Source organism: Tetrao urogallus (genome assembly GCF_951394365.1).
Source record: "Tetrao urogallus genome assembly, chromosome: 25".
Lineage (NCBI taxonomy): Eukaryota > Metazoa > Chordata > Aves > Galliformes > Phasianidae > Tetrao > Tetrao urogallus.
The window spans coordinates 4,190,092-4,206,090 of NC_136838.1; the positions used below are offsets into that span (position 1 = coordinate 4,190,092).

Below are 15,999 nucleotides of genomic sequence, written 5' to 3' on the forward strand. Positions count from 1 at the left end.
AAAGCTCTGAGTGCACGCAGAGCAGGCCTGGGCCGAGCAGTGCCAGGAAGGAACACGGCTCGTCTGGGAATGGCAACTACAAGGGCTCCTTAATTGAGCTGCTTTAATTTAACGTGGGCCTTCCGCCCCTCCTGCATGGAGCTGCCCCTCGCTGCCTCATTCACCACAGAACGGTTGCTTTGTTAATGACACCCAAATAATGCCAGCTCCTAACCTTGCTGAGGAGGGGCAGGCGCTGAGAGCCCAGCACGGCGCCTCCTTCGCTGTCGCACCAACAGCGCCAGCAGCGATGCTCCCAAAGAACCTTTCAACACATCTTTCCAACCAGGCAGAGCCCTGGAGTGCAGACAGAACCTCTGCAGCTCATCAGCTGCACAGCAGCACGGCCAGCGGGCAGCAAAGGACGCTGTAATGCAGCGCCCAGCCGCACCGCAGCAACGGGGACCAACAGGAATCACCTGCTGTGGTCACCAGGAGCCCAAGGCGCTGCTGGGCGCCGCGCTGCCCGGCCGTGGGGGGCTGAGCAGATTCACCCCACGCTGAAAGGAGCCCCTGCACCCCGACTGCTCTGCTCCAGCACGGCGGAGGGAACCCTCACCCTCAGCTCCCTGCTGCTCAAGGTCCGTTTAGAATTCCAGTTAGTTAAAAATACCTATATATATATAATATATATAATATATTTCTGGAATAAAAACACAAAAAGATGTACAAGTATTACATAGAGTGCTTCAGTTGGCGGTATGTAGTTCAGCTACTTTGCTAATATCCAAATACTTAAATTAAAAAAAAAAAAAAAAAAAAATCATAAATAACGGTAACAGAATAAGTAATGGATAAGAATAAAAAATAAAACCCAGTTGTGGTGATTTCAGCCGGGCACTGCTGGAGAAACGCCCCTCTGCTGCCCAGGAGCCCCTCACTGAGCAAAGCCAGACCTCTGCTCTGCGCCTGCCCTCCTGCCTGCCTCCAGCTGCTTCAAAACGCCCCGATCCTCCCTCCGTGCTCATCAAGTAATGAATTATAGTACTTTCTTGTGTGCTCAGAAATGCCATATATATGTATACATATATATAAATATATATATTACATATATATATCTCTTTTTTAATTTTTTTTTTTAAGAAAAAAAGCTTTGAAAATAGTGTTTACAGTCGCCGGCTGCCGAGGCCGCGGGGCGGCTCCTCCACGCGCAGTTTGCTCAGGGCAGGGAGGCAGAAGGACGCGAGGAGCCTGCAGACAAACATCGACCAAGGAAGAAGCGCTCGCCCTACGAAGCAGCTGGCACAAAGCAGAGCCACAGCGCGGGAGCTCCCTGCCCCCCCAGAGCTTTGCTTCCCGACGCGTGGGGGAGGAGGGGGCGCCGCCGGGTGCCTCCCCCCGCTCCGACCACAGCCACGATTTGGTTCGGTAGAGAGAATCAATTTTCCCTTGGCTGCGGACCCCCCTCGCCTGCCCGGAGCCCCCTTCTAGTGCAAAGGTAAACTGACAACGCCGGAGCTTTGGTGGGGGAGGGGGGGCTCTGGAGAGAAGGCTGAGGAAACTCCTTGCTCGTTAATGGCGATGAGTGGACAAGGGGCGAAATACGGCGCGACAGGGAGCAGGGGTCTGCAGCGCTGCAAGCTCAGAACAACAAGCTTTACTCATTGTACACGGTGCGCAGGACGGAGCTCCGGCTCTCGGCAACCCCGGCTCTGCCACGACTGACCCACGGCCTCTGCTCCGGCTGATCCAGGAACGACCCCCGCTGCCGAGCTCCCGGCGCCCCACGTCACAGCCGGTCCATCCGGAACGTGTCCTCTGTGGCGGGGTCGGTGAGGACCATGTCTGGGTCGTTGAGCATGTGCAGTCCATCCAGGGTTAAAGGGTCAATTTTGAGTTCATCCAAAGGAAACTGGGAATCGGCGTCGAAGCTGACGTCGCCCACTCCTGCCAAAGAGCTGGTCAGTTCTTTCGATAAGCTGGGAGGAGATTCTCCTGTCACTGCGGGGAAGAGGGACAGAAAGGCAGCGGCGTTGGCCTCACGTATCCTCCAGGCACGACGTTAAGACACAGCAAAAAAAAAAAATACAGAGCCAGCCTGCTGTAATTCCCGAATCATTTACTGAGCTGGAGCTCACACAAATCTGTCCTCATTTCCAGCCGGATGAACTACAGATCTGTCAGAGCACCTCGATGACACAACACAAAGCAAAACTCATCTAAGTGCATTTGAGGCTACAAAGGGACAACGCTCGGGGCTCCGCTCTCCTCTGCTTTAGGAACAATTAGCTCAGTTTGCATTATTCTCATCAGTATGAGCCCCCGGCTGAAGGATGGATTCAACTCCAGCTTTTTCAGTGACCTATACAGAAACTGCTTCCAAATGTCCAACTGTGACCAGATTCTCCACCGTATGGAACACTGAAATAATCCCTGCCGGCAAGTTCGGGCAGAGGAAGGAGCTCAGCTCTCGTGGATGCGTGAGCCAGCAGCGGGGCGCTGCGCCGATGGCAGGGACGGAGCAGGAGCCCCACAGCCGGGAACTCAGCGCCGACACGAGCTGAGACCGAGCCCCAAAGAGCAGCGACACCCAGCTCCTGCCCAGCTCTCCCCAGCCAAGGCAGCACCGCGCAGCCGGGCTCTGCGAAGCGCGGGGTTTGCTCACCTGTCAGGATGATGTTGGGGATGTTCCCGTGGCTGGAGTAGCTGAGCTGCGGCGAGTCCTGCAGGCTGCCGTGGCTGCCGGTGAGGCCCATCATTGCTGCCTGGGAGTAGTTAAGCGTGGAGCAGGGGCTGTACAGGCTGTTGGAACTAATGGCGTTTTCTATCATGTTAAACTGTTCGAGCTGAAGACCAAGGCACAAAGGAATTGTTACTTCCAACCATCGGGAAAGGCAGCAGAAATAACTTACAGAGCTCAAGGATGGGAAGGGGTGTGAAGAAAGGCAGGCAAACAAATTCATCTTTAGGTTTGTTGGTCAAAATATTGGTGCAGCTTCACTTAAGTCTCCAGAACACTTCACTGCCAAATTGGGAACGTGGGGAAATGCCAAAATAAAGGCGGCGCTTTCGTGACTGTAAGCGGTAGCTTTAAAACAAAGCAGGAAGGAAGAAGAAACAAAACCAATTCATGCTACCGCCTGGGGCCTCTGCCCACCCAGCACCGCCTCAGAGGCATTTGACCTGGAAGGCATTTTACCTGCTGCCAGAGCCTTGTCATTATTCCTAATCCAATCAACTCGGCAGAACACATTTAGAAACATCTGCTATGTTGGCTCAGAGGGAGGAATGGGGACGGAGAAGTTGGGATGGGGGGAAGACAAGAGATCCCTACGTGTTGCAAAGGGAAAATAAGAAAGTAAAATTAAAAGGACAGAGCGTGATCTTACACAGAGTAACCAGTAGCTGAATTATATTTATTTTAAGCTGAAAGCGGCCGAGACAGCTGAAAGTCGGAGATGAATTTGCTCACCTGATGGGATAGGGCATTAGCCTGCCTAGCTGTCATCTGCTGATCATAATAGGAGTCACCAAATACACTCCCCAGAATGGAAGAATGCTGAAAACAAAACAGAGTCTTTATGGTGCAAAGGTCTCAGACAGAGGAACCCACGGCGTGCGAGCGGCCCGAGCCCACGGCCGGCGCCTCCCGCTGGGCGCCGCTCAGCGCTCCCTGCAGAGCCAGCTGCGCCACGCAGCCCTGCGAGGGCACAAAGACACGACCAGGGACCCAACAAACTGCCTGGAGGACACACGACACGAAGCTGCTGAGGGACGAATGCAGACGAGCGCGTCGGGCCGCACGAGGAACACGGATCACCGCGACTGCGTGTGAAGGACAGCCTGCGTGCAATGGCGGCCAGCCCCGCGCAGGCCCAGCCCCGCAGCACCGCGCCGATCTCCGGCACGGCGCAGCCCTGCAGCCCTGCAGCTCCCTGCTGCAGCCCAGCTGCACTCTGTGCTGCAGCTGCAGATCAGAAGAGCCGCGGCGAAGCACGACCGGCAGCTCTGTGCAAGCAGCCGGGCAGAGCTGCACCCCCTGCTGACTCTGCCGGTCCCTCCGGCAAGATGGAGCGACCAGAGCTGCGGGTCAGCGCTCCAACGCTGCTCAGCACTGCCCCGGAGCTGCCACGAAGCCACGACTCCTGATCCACAACCACCACCAGCCCACGTGGGGACGGGGCTCCATAAAACTGATCTGTGTGGAGACTCTGCTTAAGCCCTGGGGGGGAAAAGACAACAGAATATTTCACGTGGCGTTTTCCAGATGCTTTAGCTATGTATCTAGGCTCCGAATCTTCTCCCTATGAGCACTGGCAGCATGTGACGCTAAGCTACAGCACCGGAGAGGCAATTCAGCTGCAGCAGCACAGGGAGAAGCGCTGAGCACAGCTCAGGGTGCTGGGATGTGGGACGTGTCCCCAACAGCACACAGAACATCTCGCATCTCACGCTGCGTCCTCCTCCACCCGCAGCACATCTCAGCTTACCTGCAGGCTGCACGCAAGGAGGGTAAGTTTGGTACAAAACTCCTCACGAGAGGAGAAAAGCAGGAAAGCAGCACTATAATATTCCTTTCAAAGCTAACAAAAGCCATCCTGCCTTCAGGCAGAACCCTTGGCTGTCCCACGAGAGTGTGGCCTCAGGGAAGGAGCGAGAGCTGCCAGATTGCTGTGGCAGGAGATCACAGCAGGATTTCTCCGGAGGAAAGGCTCGAACCAAATGGAGCCACTCTTCCTACACAGCCTGAGCCCTGAATACGGACAGAAATAAAGTCCCAACTCACTGCATTCACTTATGATCTGTCACAGCTACGACCGCAGAACTACAATGGGATCTTTGTGACTCAATGCCCTCCTCAGAAAGAGGTGAAAATGGGAAACTGCTGCTCCTGGGAGCGTCCTCCTGTCCTCCCAGGTGTCCCACTGCAGCAGCAGGGTGGAATCCAACTGCAGAGTAACAGGCACAGGGCGCCCGGTGGCAGAAAGCAAAGCCCTCCTGCAGAAGCTGCACTTGATAATTAAACATGCTCTGCTTCATTACCACACTGATAAGTTGCCTGCTGCCCAGCTATCCTCGGATCAGCACTTCTGGGCTACTCCAACTCAGCCCCATCCAGCTGACCATCCGTAACCCTGCAGCACAGCAGGACAGGCCCCATCCCCAGCGCTGCAGGGCTCTGTGAAGCCTGACGGAGATTTCTGTCTGTTCTGACGGAGAACTGCAGTGAGGACACCGCTGCTCAGTGTGAACCAGAGCTGCTCTGGGTAACAGCTGTGCTTCCAGCACTGATCCGAGCGCTCCAAGGAGGACGGAGGTCTGGGTATTTTCCTGCCACCTCTCACATCTCTTTGGTGCAGAGCTTTAAGCAGGGCACAACCTCAGACCTTCGCATCCTGCTAAGCGCTGCTCCCATCCCCAAAGCACTGGGAAACACCAAGAGCAACCAACAGGGAACAAACCCGCTTGTGCCAGCCTACATCCAGGCCTGCTAACCAAACTCACAGGCCCACGCTGCTTCTCAGCCCTGAAGCACGCCACTTGTTGCATTTGTAAGCACTGCAACTCCCAAAGGAAATCAACTGGAAATGTCATTACGTCAACACTGCGGAGCCCCGGGATAATTTACTGACAACTCTGCGAAGAACATCTTGCTAACACCATGTCCTACAGAAACGCTAGATGAGGTCTGTTTTGTCAACAGTTCATCTTCTTGGGTTAATGATGTGGTGACTGCAAGGAGAAAAAGAAAACAAAACCACAAACCCCTGGCTTAAATTATTAGCCTAAAAATACATACCATGTATGCAGCATTCAGCCATTCCACTAAAAAATAAAGCAGATTTCTATCTAATTGGAATTGTACGCCAGGTGTTAGAGGAGGAAAGCACAAGCCACTGCCAGTGAAAAGCCATGCACACACAAAGCTGAGAACTACAAGCAGAGCTTTTCAATTTGTGTTGGAACAGGAAGACCTCCAGGTAACAAGCAGACAGCTAAAACACGAGAGCAAATCGATCAAGAGATGTGGAAAGATGAAAAGCAACTTCTGGTGAATGAACCGTACGTGGCATGGCACTAACACTGCAGTGGGAAGCTGCAGGATGAGTTAACCTGGAAGTAATGGGAGAAAAAGGAGCGAGTGCTGTCCTGGCTGCACCTCCTTGACTGCACGCTCGTTAGCCAGAGGCAGACAGGGGGCAGTTCTGCTGCTGGAACCAACCTGCTGCTACTGCTCTGCAGATCCTACTACCTGGGAGCTGCCCCCATAATCACTACCTGCAGTTGTTTGCTTTGTTCCTGAGCTGTTTTCTCTTCCCTCAGTGACAACAGGCTTCCCCCAAGGGCTACGAGCCTGTGGACAAAACCAAGAGCCACTGAGAAGTCAAAGGGGAAAGAAAAATCACGTAATCAAAACTTCCTGGGCTGCACAAGTGCCCTCCAGAGCTGGGAACACGCAGCAAGGCTGCCTGCAGCTCTGCTCCTCGTGCCAGCCAGCAAAGTCAAGCTCACTTGCTTCCTTTGAGGTGCAACAGAACTGCTAGAAAAAAAAAAAAAGTTAAGAAGCAATTAAGCAAGGGTTAGGGAAAATGCAGACAGCCCTGACACCCTGCTCTGTGCCGAGCTGACCACTGACCCTCCTGTGGCTGAAGGCAAGGAGAAGGGCAGCTTCTGCTTCAGAACCAGAAGGGGCAGCACTTAATTAGACAGGATCCTCCTTACAGCCTGAAGTGTTAAATCCTGAAGCAGAAAATGGATTTTCTGCCCCTGTTGTGATGCTCTGTAAGAATTCTGCTCGCCTTGTTCCTACAGGTGGGATTTGGGAACGGAGCAGCCCCACGGATCTACTCACAAGCACCCCCTCTCCCTGCCACCCTCACCTGCAGCTCCTACACAACACTGCTCATGGGGGGATCTTCCTGCAGCTGCTGTCTGCCCCAAAGCAGTAACTGAGCGTTGCGGTGCCCCAGTAAGCAGCTTGGGTCAATGAAAAGGCAATTCACCAGCTATAGAAAAACTCTGGAACGGAATGAAACCGCACACGAGATGAGACATCAGTAATGCATGAGGCACACACACTCACAGTGAGACAACTATGGGTCAGTAATGGAGAGACTCAACTAAAACAGACACAAGAAGCAAGGCCTGTGGAAGCACAGAGTCCCTTACTTGAGGGGAGCTGCCAGGAGAGAAGCCTTGATTGGAGACAGGAGAGGTGGGAGACTGGTTGGCTGGGGAGCCAGCATTACTGCGGTACTGCTGGAGTGAAGCCTACAGAACAACACAGAATTAGAGACCATGGGCTTGATGGAAGGCTGGAAAATTAGCAACTTTTGGTGAACGCAGCTTGAGGAAGCTGGGAGAAACCGTCCTCTTCAGCACTTGTCAGCTCTACACGGAGGCAAGATTGCTGTGAGTAATGCCACAGGAGGGAGAGCGAAGGGGTGAGCGCGGCACAGACCCTGCGCACGGTGCTGCTGCAGGGCAGCCCAACTCTTCAAATACTTTTTCTTTGTTCAGTTTCCAGTTAAACTCAATTTTGAGAAGTCTGGCAGATAGCAATCTGGGGAAAAGCAGTCTCAAAATCTCAGCATAACTTCATTTATTCTCTATTGCGTTCGCCATACACGCACATTCTCACCTCGTGTTTACAACACACTCAGAGTCCGTCTCACATTACTCTGCCCTGTCTGAAATGGCCTGGCTGTGTCACCAAGATGGAAGCACATGTCTAACCACAAGGACTGAAATCCTCCTCGAAGCTGCTCTGAGCCCAGGACATGCAACACACGTCGTCTGAGAATTCCCACTGCATTCTGTGGGCTCACATCAGTGACACTGACACTGTTCTCAATCTTCCTGACAAAGTCTTTGCAGAGCTTTGCCTTTTTGGTTTTTTGTCACAGAGAATCCCCAACCTGAACAAATTACAGCTCTCCGAAGCACCTGAATAGAACACAGACAGCAAGAACAGCTCTTTGCACAGCACCCTACAAGTTAAGGTGATAAAGAAGTTAAGGATGAGGAAAGCAACACAGAAAGCAGAGAATGGAAATCAGAATCACCTGTCCTGGTAGCCATGTGGGCATTAGAACACTGGGACAGTTTGAGTGCATTGGAATCCTTCCCACCACTGCTTTGTCCTTTCCCTTTAACCCTGGCATGAAAGCAGCTCCTTCCAAGAAGCATTTACCAGCACAGACTGTCAACATTTCCTCCACAAAGCAACCCACAACCTGTGCTCCGCCATCACAGACTGAGCTCCTCCTGTTACCCAGTGGCTGCCAGGAGGGTCACACAACCAGACCTGGCAGAGCAGGGCAGTGGCCAGAGCACAGCTGTCCCCAGTTTTTAGGAGTGCAGGTTAGCAGCTTCTGTACCAAAGCCCCATGTGTCCATCGTGCTTTGCCTGTGCACTCATTTAACAGCCTGACAGCCTATCCTCGCAGGATGTGCTGTAGAATCATAGGATGGCCTGGGTTGAAAAGGAGCACAGCGCTCACCCAGTTCCAACCCCTGCTGTGTGCAGGTCGCCAACCAGCAGCCCAGGCTGCCCAGAGCCACATCCAGCCTGGCCCTGAATGCCTGCAGGGATGGGGATCCACAGCCTCCTTGGGCAGCCTGTTCCAGTGAAGCACTACAAGCACTGATATCCACAGTTCGAGCTGGTCTCACCAAACAGAGCTGCAGGGAACACCACGTTAGGAAACTACAGCCACTGAGCACACGCTCTAAAGCCAACTGCTGTCTACAAAGCACCTGAAGGTACATTAAATCGAAGCACTCTCAGTGCATTCAGACTGCACGGCACCACGTTTTCGGGACAGAAGTGCCACATTTCCAGCCCTGCCCCAGCTTACCGAGTTGATGTCTATTCCCATGGACGGCTGGCTCTGGCTCTGGCTGCCCGGAGGAGACTGCGGGATGGTGGAAGGTACTGTGACGGAGAGCGGGGGCAGCTGAGTTCCTCGCTGTAAACCAGAAGTCTGCATTAACGGAGTGTTCTGAGGCAGGCTGCTCACCACCTGGGGCTGCTGCTGCTGCTGGGAAGTCGTCTGGGTAAAAAACGGGTACGGGGGAAGCTGCTGCTCCAGAGACAACGCATCCATCGCCACGGCCTTCAAAAGAAGAATCAGAGTCACCCGGGCTGCCTGGGAACTCCCTCTAATTGTCGGACGCTCCGTCTCCAGGCACTCCTACCTGAGTGATGGGTGACAGAGGGGAAAGTGTAGGAGACATCTGCTGCGACTGCGGCCGCCTCGAGTCCGCGCTCAGCGACAGTGGGCTGACGTTGGGCTGCCGGTGCTGCTGGGACGGAGCTGGAGGTGTCATCCCTGCCAGGAAGGGACAAAGCAGCTCAGAGGGCAGCGGGGCAACGGCACACAGGGACAGAGGCTCCCTCTGCTGTGAAACGCATGGCGCAGATCGACAGCACCTCAACACAAAGCTGGCTGGTGTGCAATGAATTCTGTCAGGCTAAAGAGCATCGGGAAGAGAGGAAGACCCCCAGGTTTATCCCAGACCTCAGCTGGTCACAGTCAGTCAGGACTGGGCAGACAGCAACTTGAAAGTGCAATGGGCAGAGCAGCTCCGGAGCACTGCTCTGCCTCAGTGCTCTGCAGAAACACTCAGAGCCATTCTCACAGGGAACTCAGGAGCAGCACCTTCTGCTCCGTTTGTAGGAGCTCCAGCTTCAGGAAGAAGATAACAGATATGCAGTGAGACCAATCAGAGGGCACTTGTGATATAAAGAAACCCAAACGCCTATTTAATGGAAAGTGCAGAAGACAAACTGGTTACACAGGATGTACACCATTTTTAATGGCACACCAGCACACAGGGAGGCAGGAAATATCCCTCATGCTCTACAGAACCTTACAGGGGCTATGGGCACACAACTCCAATAGTGCAGTTTTACTCCAATCCCAGACAAAACCTGCAAGTTTTGAAACCTCTCTATTTTCAGCCTCACCCAAGAGGAACCGAGGCACCCTGTAAAGCAATTCCAGGACAATCTAGCTAGTGAGCTTTTCTTTCAGAGCTGCCAGAAAGGAGGAATTCACAAAAACCTGAGAGCTCCTCGGCACTTGGCAGCTGCTCAAGGCTTCCAGGCAGGCTGCCAGAAAGCCAGGAAGCCCAGGCTGCCAAGGAGCCAGCAGGCAAACCGGCTCTCAGCGCGCTCCCAAGGCTGCCTGGCTTCCCGCGCGATGTTTGCAGAAATCAGCACTGCCTCACGGGCCGTGTGAGCAACTGACAAACGCACAAATGTGCAGCCTGAGCTGCTGGCAGCTCCTCACAACACGACAGGTGCTCCTCCCCACCTTTTCCTGGGGCTGCCACAGGCCTGTCTGCACAGCACACAGCTCCCAAAAGCATTTACGTGTTCAGCTAAAGATCTACAAGATAAGGAGAGGAAGGTTTGAGAAAATGGGTTTTAAAAAGCTCCACAGTGAGTACATCGTTGTTTAAACTACGGGACGGGGTCCAATGAGAAGCAGAAGAACCACCAGTGAGTGCACCCTGCTAATCCGCAGTATCTTCCGTAGATCAGGAAATGTTTTCAAAGCAATTCCATACCAACCCGTTTGGTTTTACCCCATTTACTTTGCTAATTGCGGGTAGTGAAAAAGGAAAAGAAAAAAAACCAAACCAAACAAAAACCTCAGCAGCCCCATCTGGCCTCGCTCCTCAGAAGAAGTTTGTCCCCTCCATGCACACTGCCTGCCTTAATGCACACTTGCTGAGCTCTGCGTGAGCGACAGCTCATCTCCGGAGTGCTGTGCAGCCTGTTTGGAGAGCAGAAAGCTCACTAACAGCACTGTGCTCCTCATTTGTGCTTAAACCTAACAGCTGAGCCACAGCACCACATTAACCCGATTAGAATTCTTTCCTTTCTCCAGTATAAAAGCAGGTTTATAAGCAGGGAAGTAAATCCTGCCTAACACAGGAAATACACATCTGCTATTTTTGGACAAAGCACTTTTTTCCTGTTCTAGGAGTCAAGTGACTGCAGCCAGCACCAGCAATACAGCAGGTAACACAATGCACAGCTATTCTCAGGCAGAACCCAGTGAAACGACGAAACAAACAGCAACCAGCACTTCAGGCCGTTTGCTTCAGTTAACAACTCCTGAAATTATCTGCTACTTCTTAAAAATCAAACTTCAGAACTGCCAAAGCCCAAAAGCCCCAGCAAACACCGCTCAGCCCCACTGTGCTGAACTGCTGGGAGGTGCTGGGATGGATGCGGTGCTGCTCCACACAGCCCTCCCCTGTTGTACCCTGACTAGCTGGGACACTTTCAAGAATCAGGCAATCAAATGCACAAAAACCAGCACACCTTGTCAGGCTCTGTGCTGCTGTGATTGCTCAGAAGATAAAATTTGCTTCAGGGGAAGTGAGGAAACGTTCTCTCTTCAAAAGAATCCTCACACTGGAAAAAAATAACATCCTCAAGGAATGAAAACCAAAGGTCTACTTTAGGCATTTCCATAATGCAAACGGTGTGGGGATTAAGCACAATTAATTACAAGAGGGGGGCGCCCTGAATGCTGCTGTTTGTCCTGTACCAGTCCACCAGCAGTGCAGAACCACCCAGCAGTGCAGCTTCAGGCCACGAGGCAGAGGTGGGGGGCACGAGAGCCGCAGCAGCGCAGAGCCAGGCCTTACCCTGAGTGGCAGTGCTGATGCCCAGGTGAGTCAGGTTGGCAGCAAGGTTCCCAGTGCTGTTGGAGCTGCTCAGGGCAGGGAAGGTGGATTCCTCGGGATCTAACGGCGTGGGGAGGGGGGAAGGGAAATGGATGTTTGTCAGGTCCGGCAGGGAGCCGCCCGTGTTATGCGTAGCAGGAATCAGGGTTGTAGTGTTGTCCTGGTCAGCTGATGGAAAGATGCTAAAAAGGGGAGAGAGGAAAAAAAGCCACCGCTCAGTCGAAATTTCAGCCTGGGCAGATCTGTACAAAATCAGTTGCAAAAAGGGAGATGCACACACAGAAACATTAACTGGTCTACCGAAACTACAAGATGAGACATGGCAGCCAAGGGGACACCAGCAGTAGCTTTGGCTTATTTTACATCTGTTCCACATTTAAACAGTCAGAGGCTGTCGCAGAAAACTCAAACGTTCAAGGTACAACATTCTTTCCTAAAGATCTCAGTGCTCTCTAAAACAAATTGCTCAAAACTTACTTGATTCCTGGAACTTCACATGATTTAGGTCTTGATGACCCAGTCTAAAATAGAAGGAAGACATTTTTATAGGCAAAGATATTGCTAGGAATTAATGCTTATGACACAGTTTACTCAGAAAATCTTATTTCATTCATTTCTATAGAAGAGCTGTTCTCCTACACACCAGTTCTGTGAAGGTCTCAGAAAAGACCTGCCATCTTTTTGCTTTACCGGCCCAGCAAGGCTCAGATTTCAGTAAGAGTTTCTCCTAATATAATCAAAATGCATACAAAGAGCCTTTCTGATCTAATGTGTTGTGATTTGCTGCTAAACATAGAACGTAATTCTAATCTCTGCAAGCAGTTTGCCTTGATTGGCAATATTTAGAGCATTAGTTTACCTAAATACGTTTAGGAAATGAAAGCTCTGTACTTTGAAATAGGAGATTCCTACCTTTTTAGTGTCCCATCCTTGCTTAGAGAGGGCTTTGTCTGCCTCAGAGGTGGCTTCCTCCATTCCAGGGACAGTCAGCAGCAAAACTAAAGCAAAGGGGGAACAAAGGGCAGCTACTCAGAAATCAGTTTTCAGCTCAGCAGCATCACTGCTCCACAGAACCCCACGAGCTACTTTCACTCAGCAGAAGCAGAGCGCTGCTCAGCACTACAAGTCACAGCAGACACGAGGCACACAGACGCTCAGCAGCGCTTTAAAGTGTTTGCCTCCAAGTTCACCCCCTTGCAAGTAAATGGAAAAAGGTGTCCTGAGAGCTGGTTCTTCCCTCCCTCTTGCATCTTACACAAGTGACAGACATCTGTTACATCTAATGGGTGGCCAAGAGGACAAGCCCTGAAGGGCAAAACCCAAATCACATCCCTGGGATAGAGGAGCACTACGAAGCTGGTCCTTCCCCACGTTCCAAGCACATTTGATCAAAGGAAACAGCAAGGTGGCAAAACACAGCAAAAGAAAGTCCACTAAGAGAGATGTAACAGCAGCCCTTCAAACTGATGACGAGGAGAATTCCATGTTTAAACCCAAATTTATGCAATACCATCCGAGATGATTTCTATTCCATGTTTTACGGCTCCAGAAGCATCTCTGGAGGAGCTGCAGTACAGCGCACACACATCTGAGCTTTGTGCATCACCCACCTCTGCTGTTTAAGGAGTCTATTTCTCTCAGCTGATCTAGGAGCATTAACGGATTTCGTGCACTGACAGCAGAAGCAAAGGCCAGCAGAGGGCACCAAAATGGTGAGTGCCTGAGGGCTGTGCTGCTCCTTGGTTGCAGAGGTACCATCAGGGAGCCACTGGTAAGCAGTGCCTCTCACAGCACGCTCACAGACTCGAAACCTTGCCACTCTGTGACAGAGTTCCTTCATTCCCCCCATGGCACCATGCTTACGTAAGAGGGAAACACTGCCTGCCACCCCAAGGAAGGAGGGCTCCAGGACAACAGCCCAGGTGATCTGGTGCTGCTTCTGACAGTCAGTGAGCTCTGCTCTGTAGAGCAGCCAATGCATCCTGCTGAGCAACTGCACGTGATTACACTCAAACCCTCCAGGCTTTTATGATGGATTTGCAGCTCTTCACATCAGATTACTGTGCCAGAAAAAAAAGTTCAGCAGCCTTTAATATTTCAATGCATGATCAATTTCCAGAATTTCATTTCTCATAGTAGTATTTCATGAAGTCAACTGTGAGAAACTCCTCTGAAGTCATCAGTGTAACACTGACAAATCAGGACCCATATCCTACTGACCTCTTTTCTGCTGCATGTCCTGCGACCCTCCTGAAAAAGATTCCTGTTGCGCTGGAGTCATCGTGCTCTGGTGCAAGGCAGAGTCTGAATTTGTCCTGAGGGGAAGGCAGAAAAAAGGAAAAATTGATCATCAGTTCCTCTAAGTGAATAAAGCTCCATCTCAGATAAACGCAGGGAAATCTGCCTTTGCTCTGCGTTCAAAAACAAATCTATTTTCGGTAAATACCAGACATCATTTCTTTGTGAAGCAATCAATTTACAGAAATAATTAGTTCGAGGTTGAGAAGTAATTGTTTCAATAACGGGATTGAGAGGGATACAGGAAAAGCCGTTTGCCACAGCTAGAAAATAATTTGATAAGCTTTGTTGAGGTGGAGCACGATCAAATAACTCGGCTCAGGCTGAAAGCTTCTTACACATCCTCTGGTTACGCCAAACTTTGAAGGAAAGCCTTCCTTCAACACCTTTAGAAAGATCACAGCACCTCACACCTCAATCTTAAAGGCTGCTCATCTCAATGAATAACAACAGGAAAAAAGAAATCAGGTTCCACATCCCACCAGTGATGGCAGCTCACACGGCCAGCGGCAGCGGAGGGCTGTGAGGCCGTGCTGCACATCAGAGCCCTGCAAACCCCACAGCCCTGCGCTCTGCTGCGTACCAACCTTCTCCAGCTCGTGTCGGACGGAGGTGACAGATACACAGTGCCGTACGGACAGCTGTCCACGTGAGGAGGCAGTTAAGGGCAAGAACGCCTGGGTATGAAATCCACTCCTAAGGAGGAACTCCAGTTCCCCTGCCGAAGCACTAAGCTCACAGGAGACATGCCAAGCAGACCCCTATGGGGGACATACGGACTTTAAGAACGCTGGAAACAGAAATATTATTTTGCTCGTTGGAATATTTAAGCAATGGGACAATCGTCGCCCTTTCCCCCTTCTGAGCACCTAACGAGAAAGCAGCAGCCCTCCCGTCCTGCTTACCCCCCCTGGCCCCATCGAACCAGTGTGACCATGGCAAATTTGAAGCCAGTGAGCAATAAAAAGCCAATTCATCTTCACGACCAGCAATAAGAAACAGCGCCGAGCAGATGTTAAACGGGTGAATCAGCCGGTCATAAAAGGCGCACTGAGCTGCAGAGCATTATTCTGGTTTGGATCTGCTCGGTTTTGAAGGGAAACTCGGCTTCACAAGAACCGCTTTGTCTTTCCCATCAAAGGAGCTCAGTCCCTTCCAGCTCCGTGAGCGCCGAGGAACGGCTGCAGGGCACCCAGGAGTTTGCAGAGCAGATCACAGCTCAGGAAAGCAGGTGGCAGCAACTGCACGGAGACGGGGAGCAACTCTGCTGACAGGTGAGGAGAGGAGGAAGAAGAGAACTCCAACAGCTCCAACTGGTGATCCCGGTGGGAAGGGAGGCTCTCCCTACCCGGCTCACAAAGCAAAGGATATTTGCCTGCCGTGTTTGTCCACTGACAGCGGGCGGCGGTGCGGCGATCCCAGCCGGTTCCGGTCCCGATAAACTCGATCCACCAAACCGTGGTGCCGAGTTGTTCTGCTCGTGTCCAGCCCGGATGACTGAAAAGGAGTCTGAGAGAGATGAGCGGGGTCATAAGCAGAAAAATACACACACGAGCCATCTGCCCGGAGTTTACTTATGTCGTGCTAGAGGTTCTACCATTTTAAGCAATAAAACCCAGGAAAGATATGGATAAATGTAGGCACCTACATTTTTTTCTCCACTTTCACTACAGCCGTGGGAAGCAATTACCAGGGCCATCTCCCAGAGATCAGAGGTGAGCAGAGGCAGACTGTGGGCTCTGCCCTCGCATCCATCAGTGCTGCTCTCCAACCTTTGCATCTCTACAACAGCCGAAGTGGCAGCGACAGCAGCTGCCCGCTGCTGAGTACATTCCTGGGTGCAGCATGCAGCATGCATCCAGAAGGAACATGCTGACATCCAGAACTGGAAGAACACGGGCAGGAGAAGATGCAGGAGGAGGATGCGCAGAGATCCTAACACTCTCAAGCCTTCCTCTCACCTCTCCTTTCGGCATGATGATTTTAAGGGGACACTGACAACATTAAGGAAAA

At 51.9% G+C, this 15,999-nt stretch overlaps 1 protein-coding gene across 2 annotated transcripts in view; it reads right to left on the reverse strand.

Annotated features, from left to right (window-relative positions):
• Positions 1-1,768: 1,768 nt before the first annotated feature.
• CRTC1 (CREB regulated transcription coactivator 1) overlaps positions 1,769-15,999 on the reverse strand; it is a gene marked incomplete at both ends in the record, with an annotated part of 31,293 nt that continues 17,062 nt past the window's right edge. For both annotated transcript variants that reach the window (XM_079546844.1, XM_079546843.1), the window contains 12 exons: positions 1,769-1,980; positions 2,645-2,825; positions 3,452-3,538; positions 7,150-7,251; positions 8,841-9,098; positions 9,181-9,314; positions 11,650-11,870; positions 12,166-12,209; positions 12,601-12,686; positions 13,909-14,003; positions 14,574-14,627; positions 15,344-15,495. In XM_079546844.1, coding sequence (XP_079402970.1) covers positions 1,769-1,980; positions 2,645-2,825; positions 3,452-3,538; positions 7,150-7,251; positions 8,841-9,098; positions 9,181-9,314; positions 11,650-11,870; positions 12,166-12,209; positions 12,601-12,686; positions 13,909-14,003; positions 14,574-14,627; positions 15,344-15,495 — 1,626 coding nt within the window. The remainder of the gene's footprint in view (positions 1,981-2,644; positions 2,826-3,451; positions 3,539-7,149; positions 7,252-8,840; positions 9,099-9,180; positions 9,315-11,649; positions 11,871-12,165; positions 12,210-12,600; positions 12,687-13,908; positions 14,004-14,573; positions 14,628-15,343; positions 15,496-15,999) is intronic.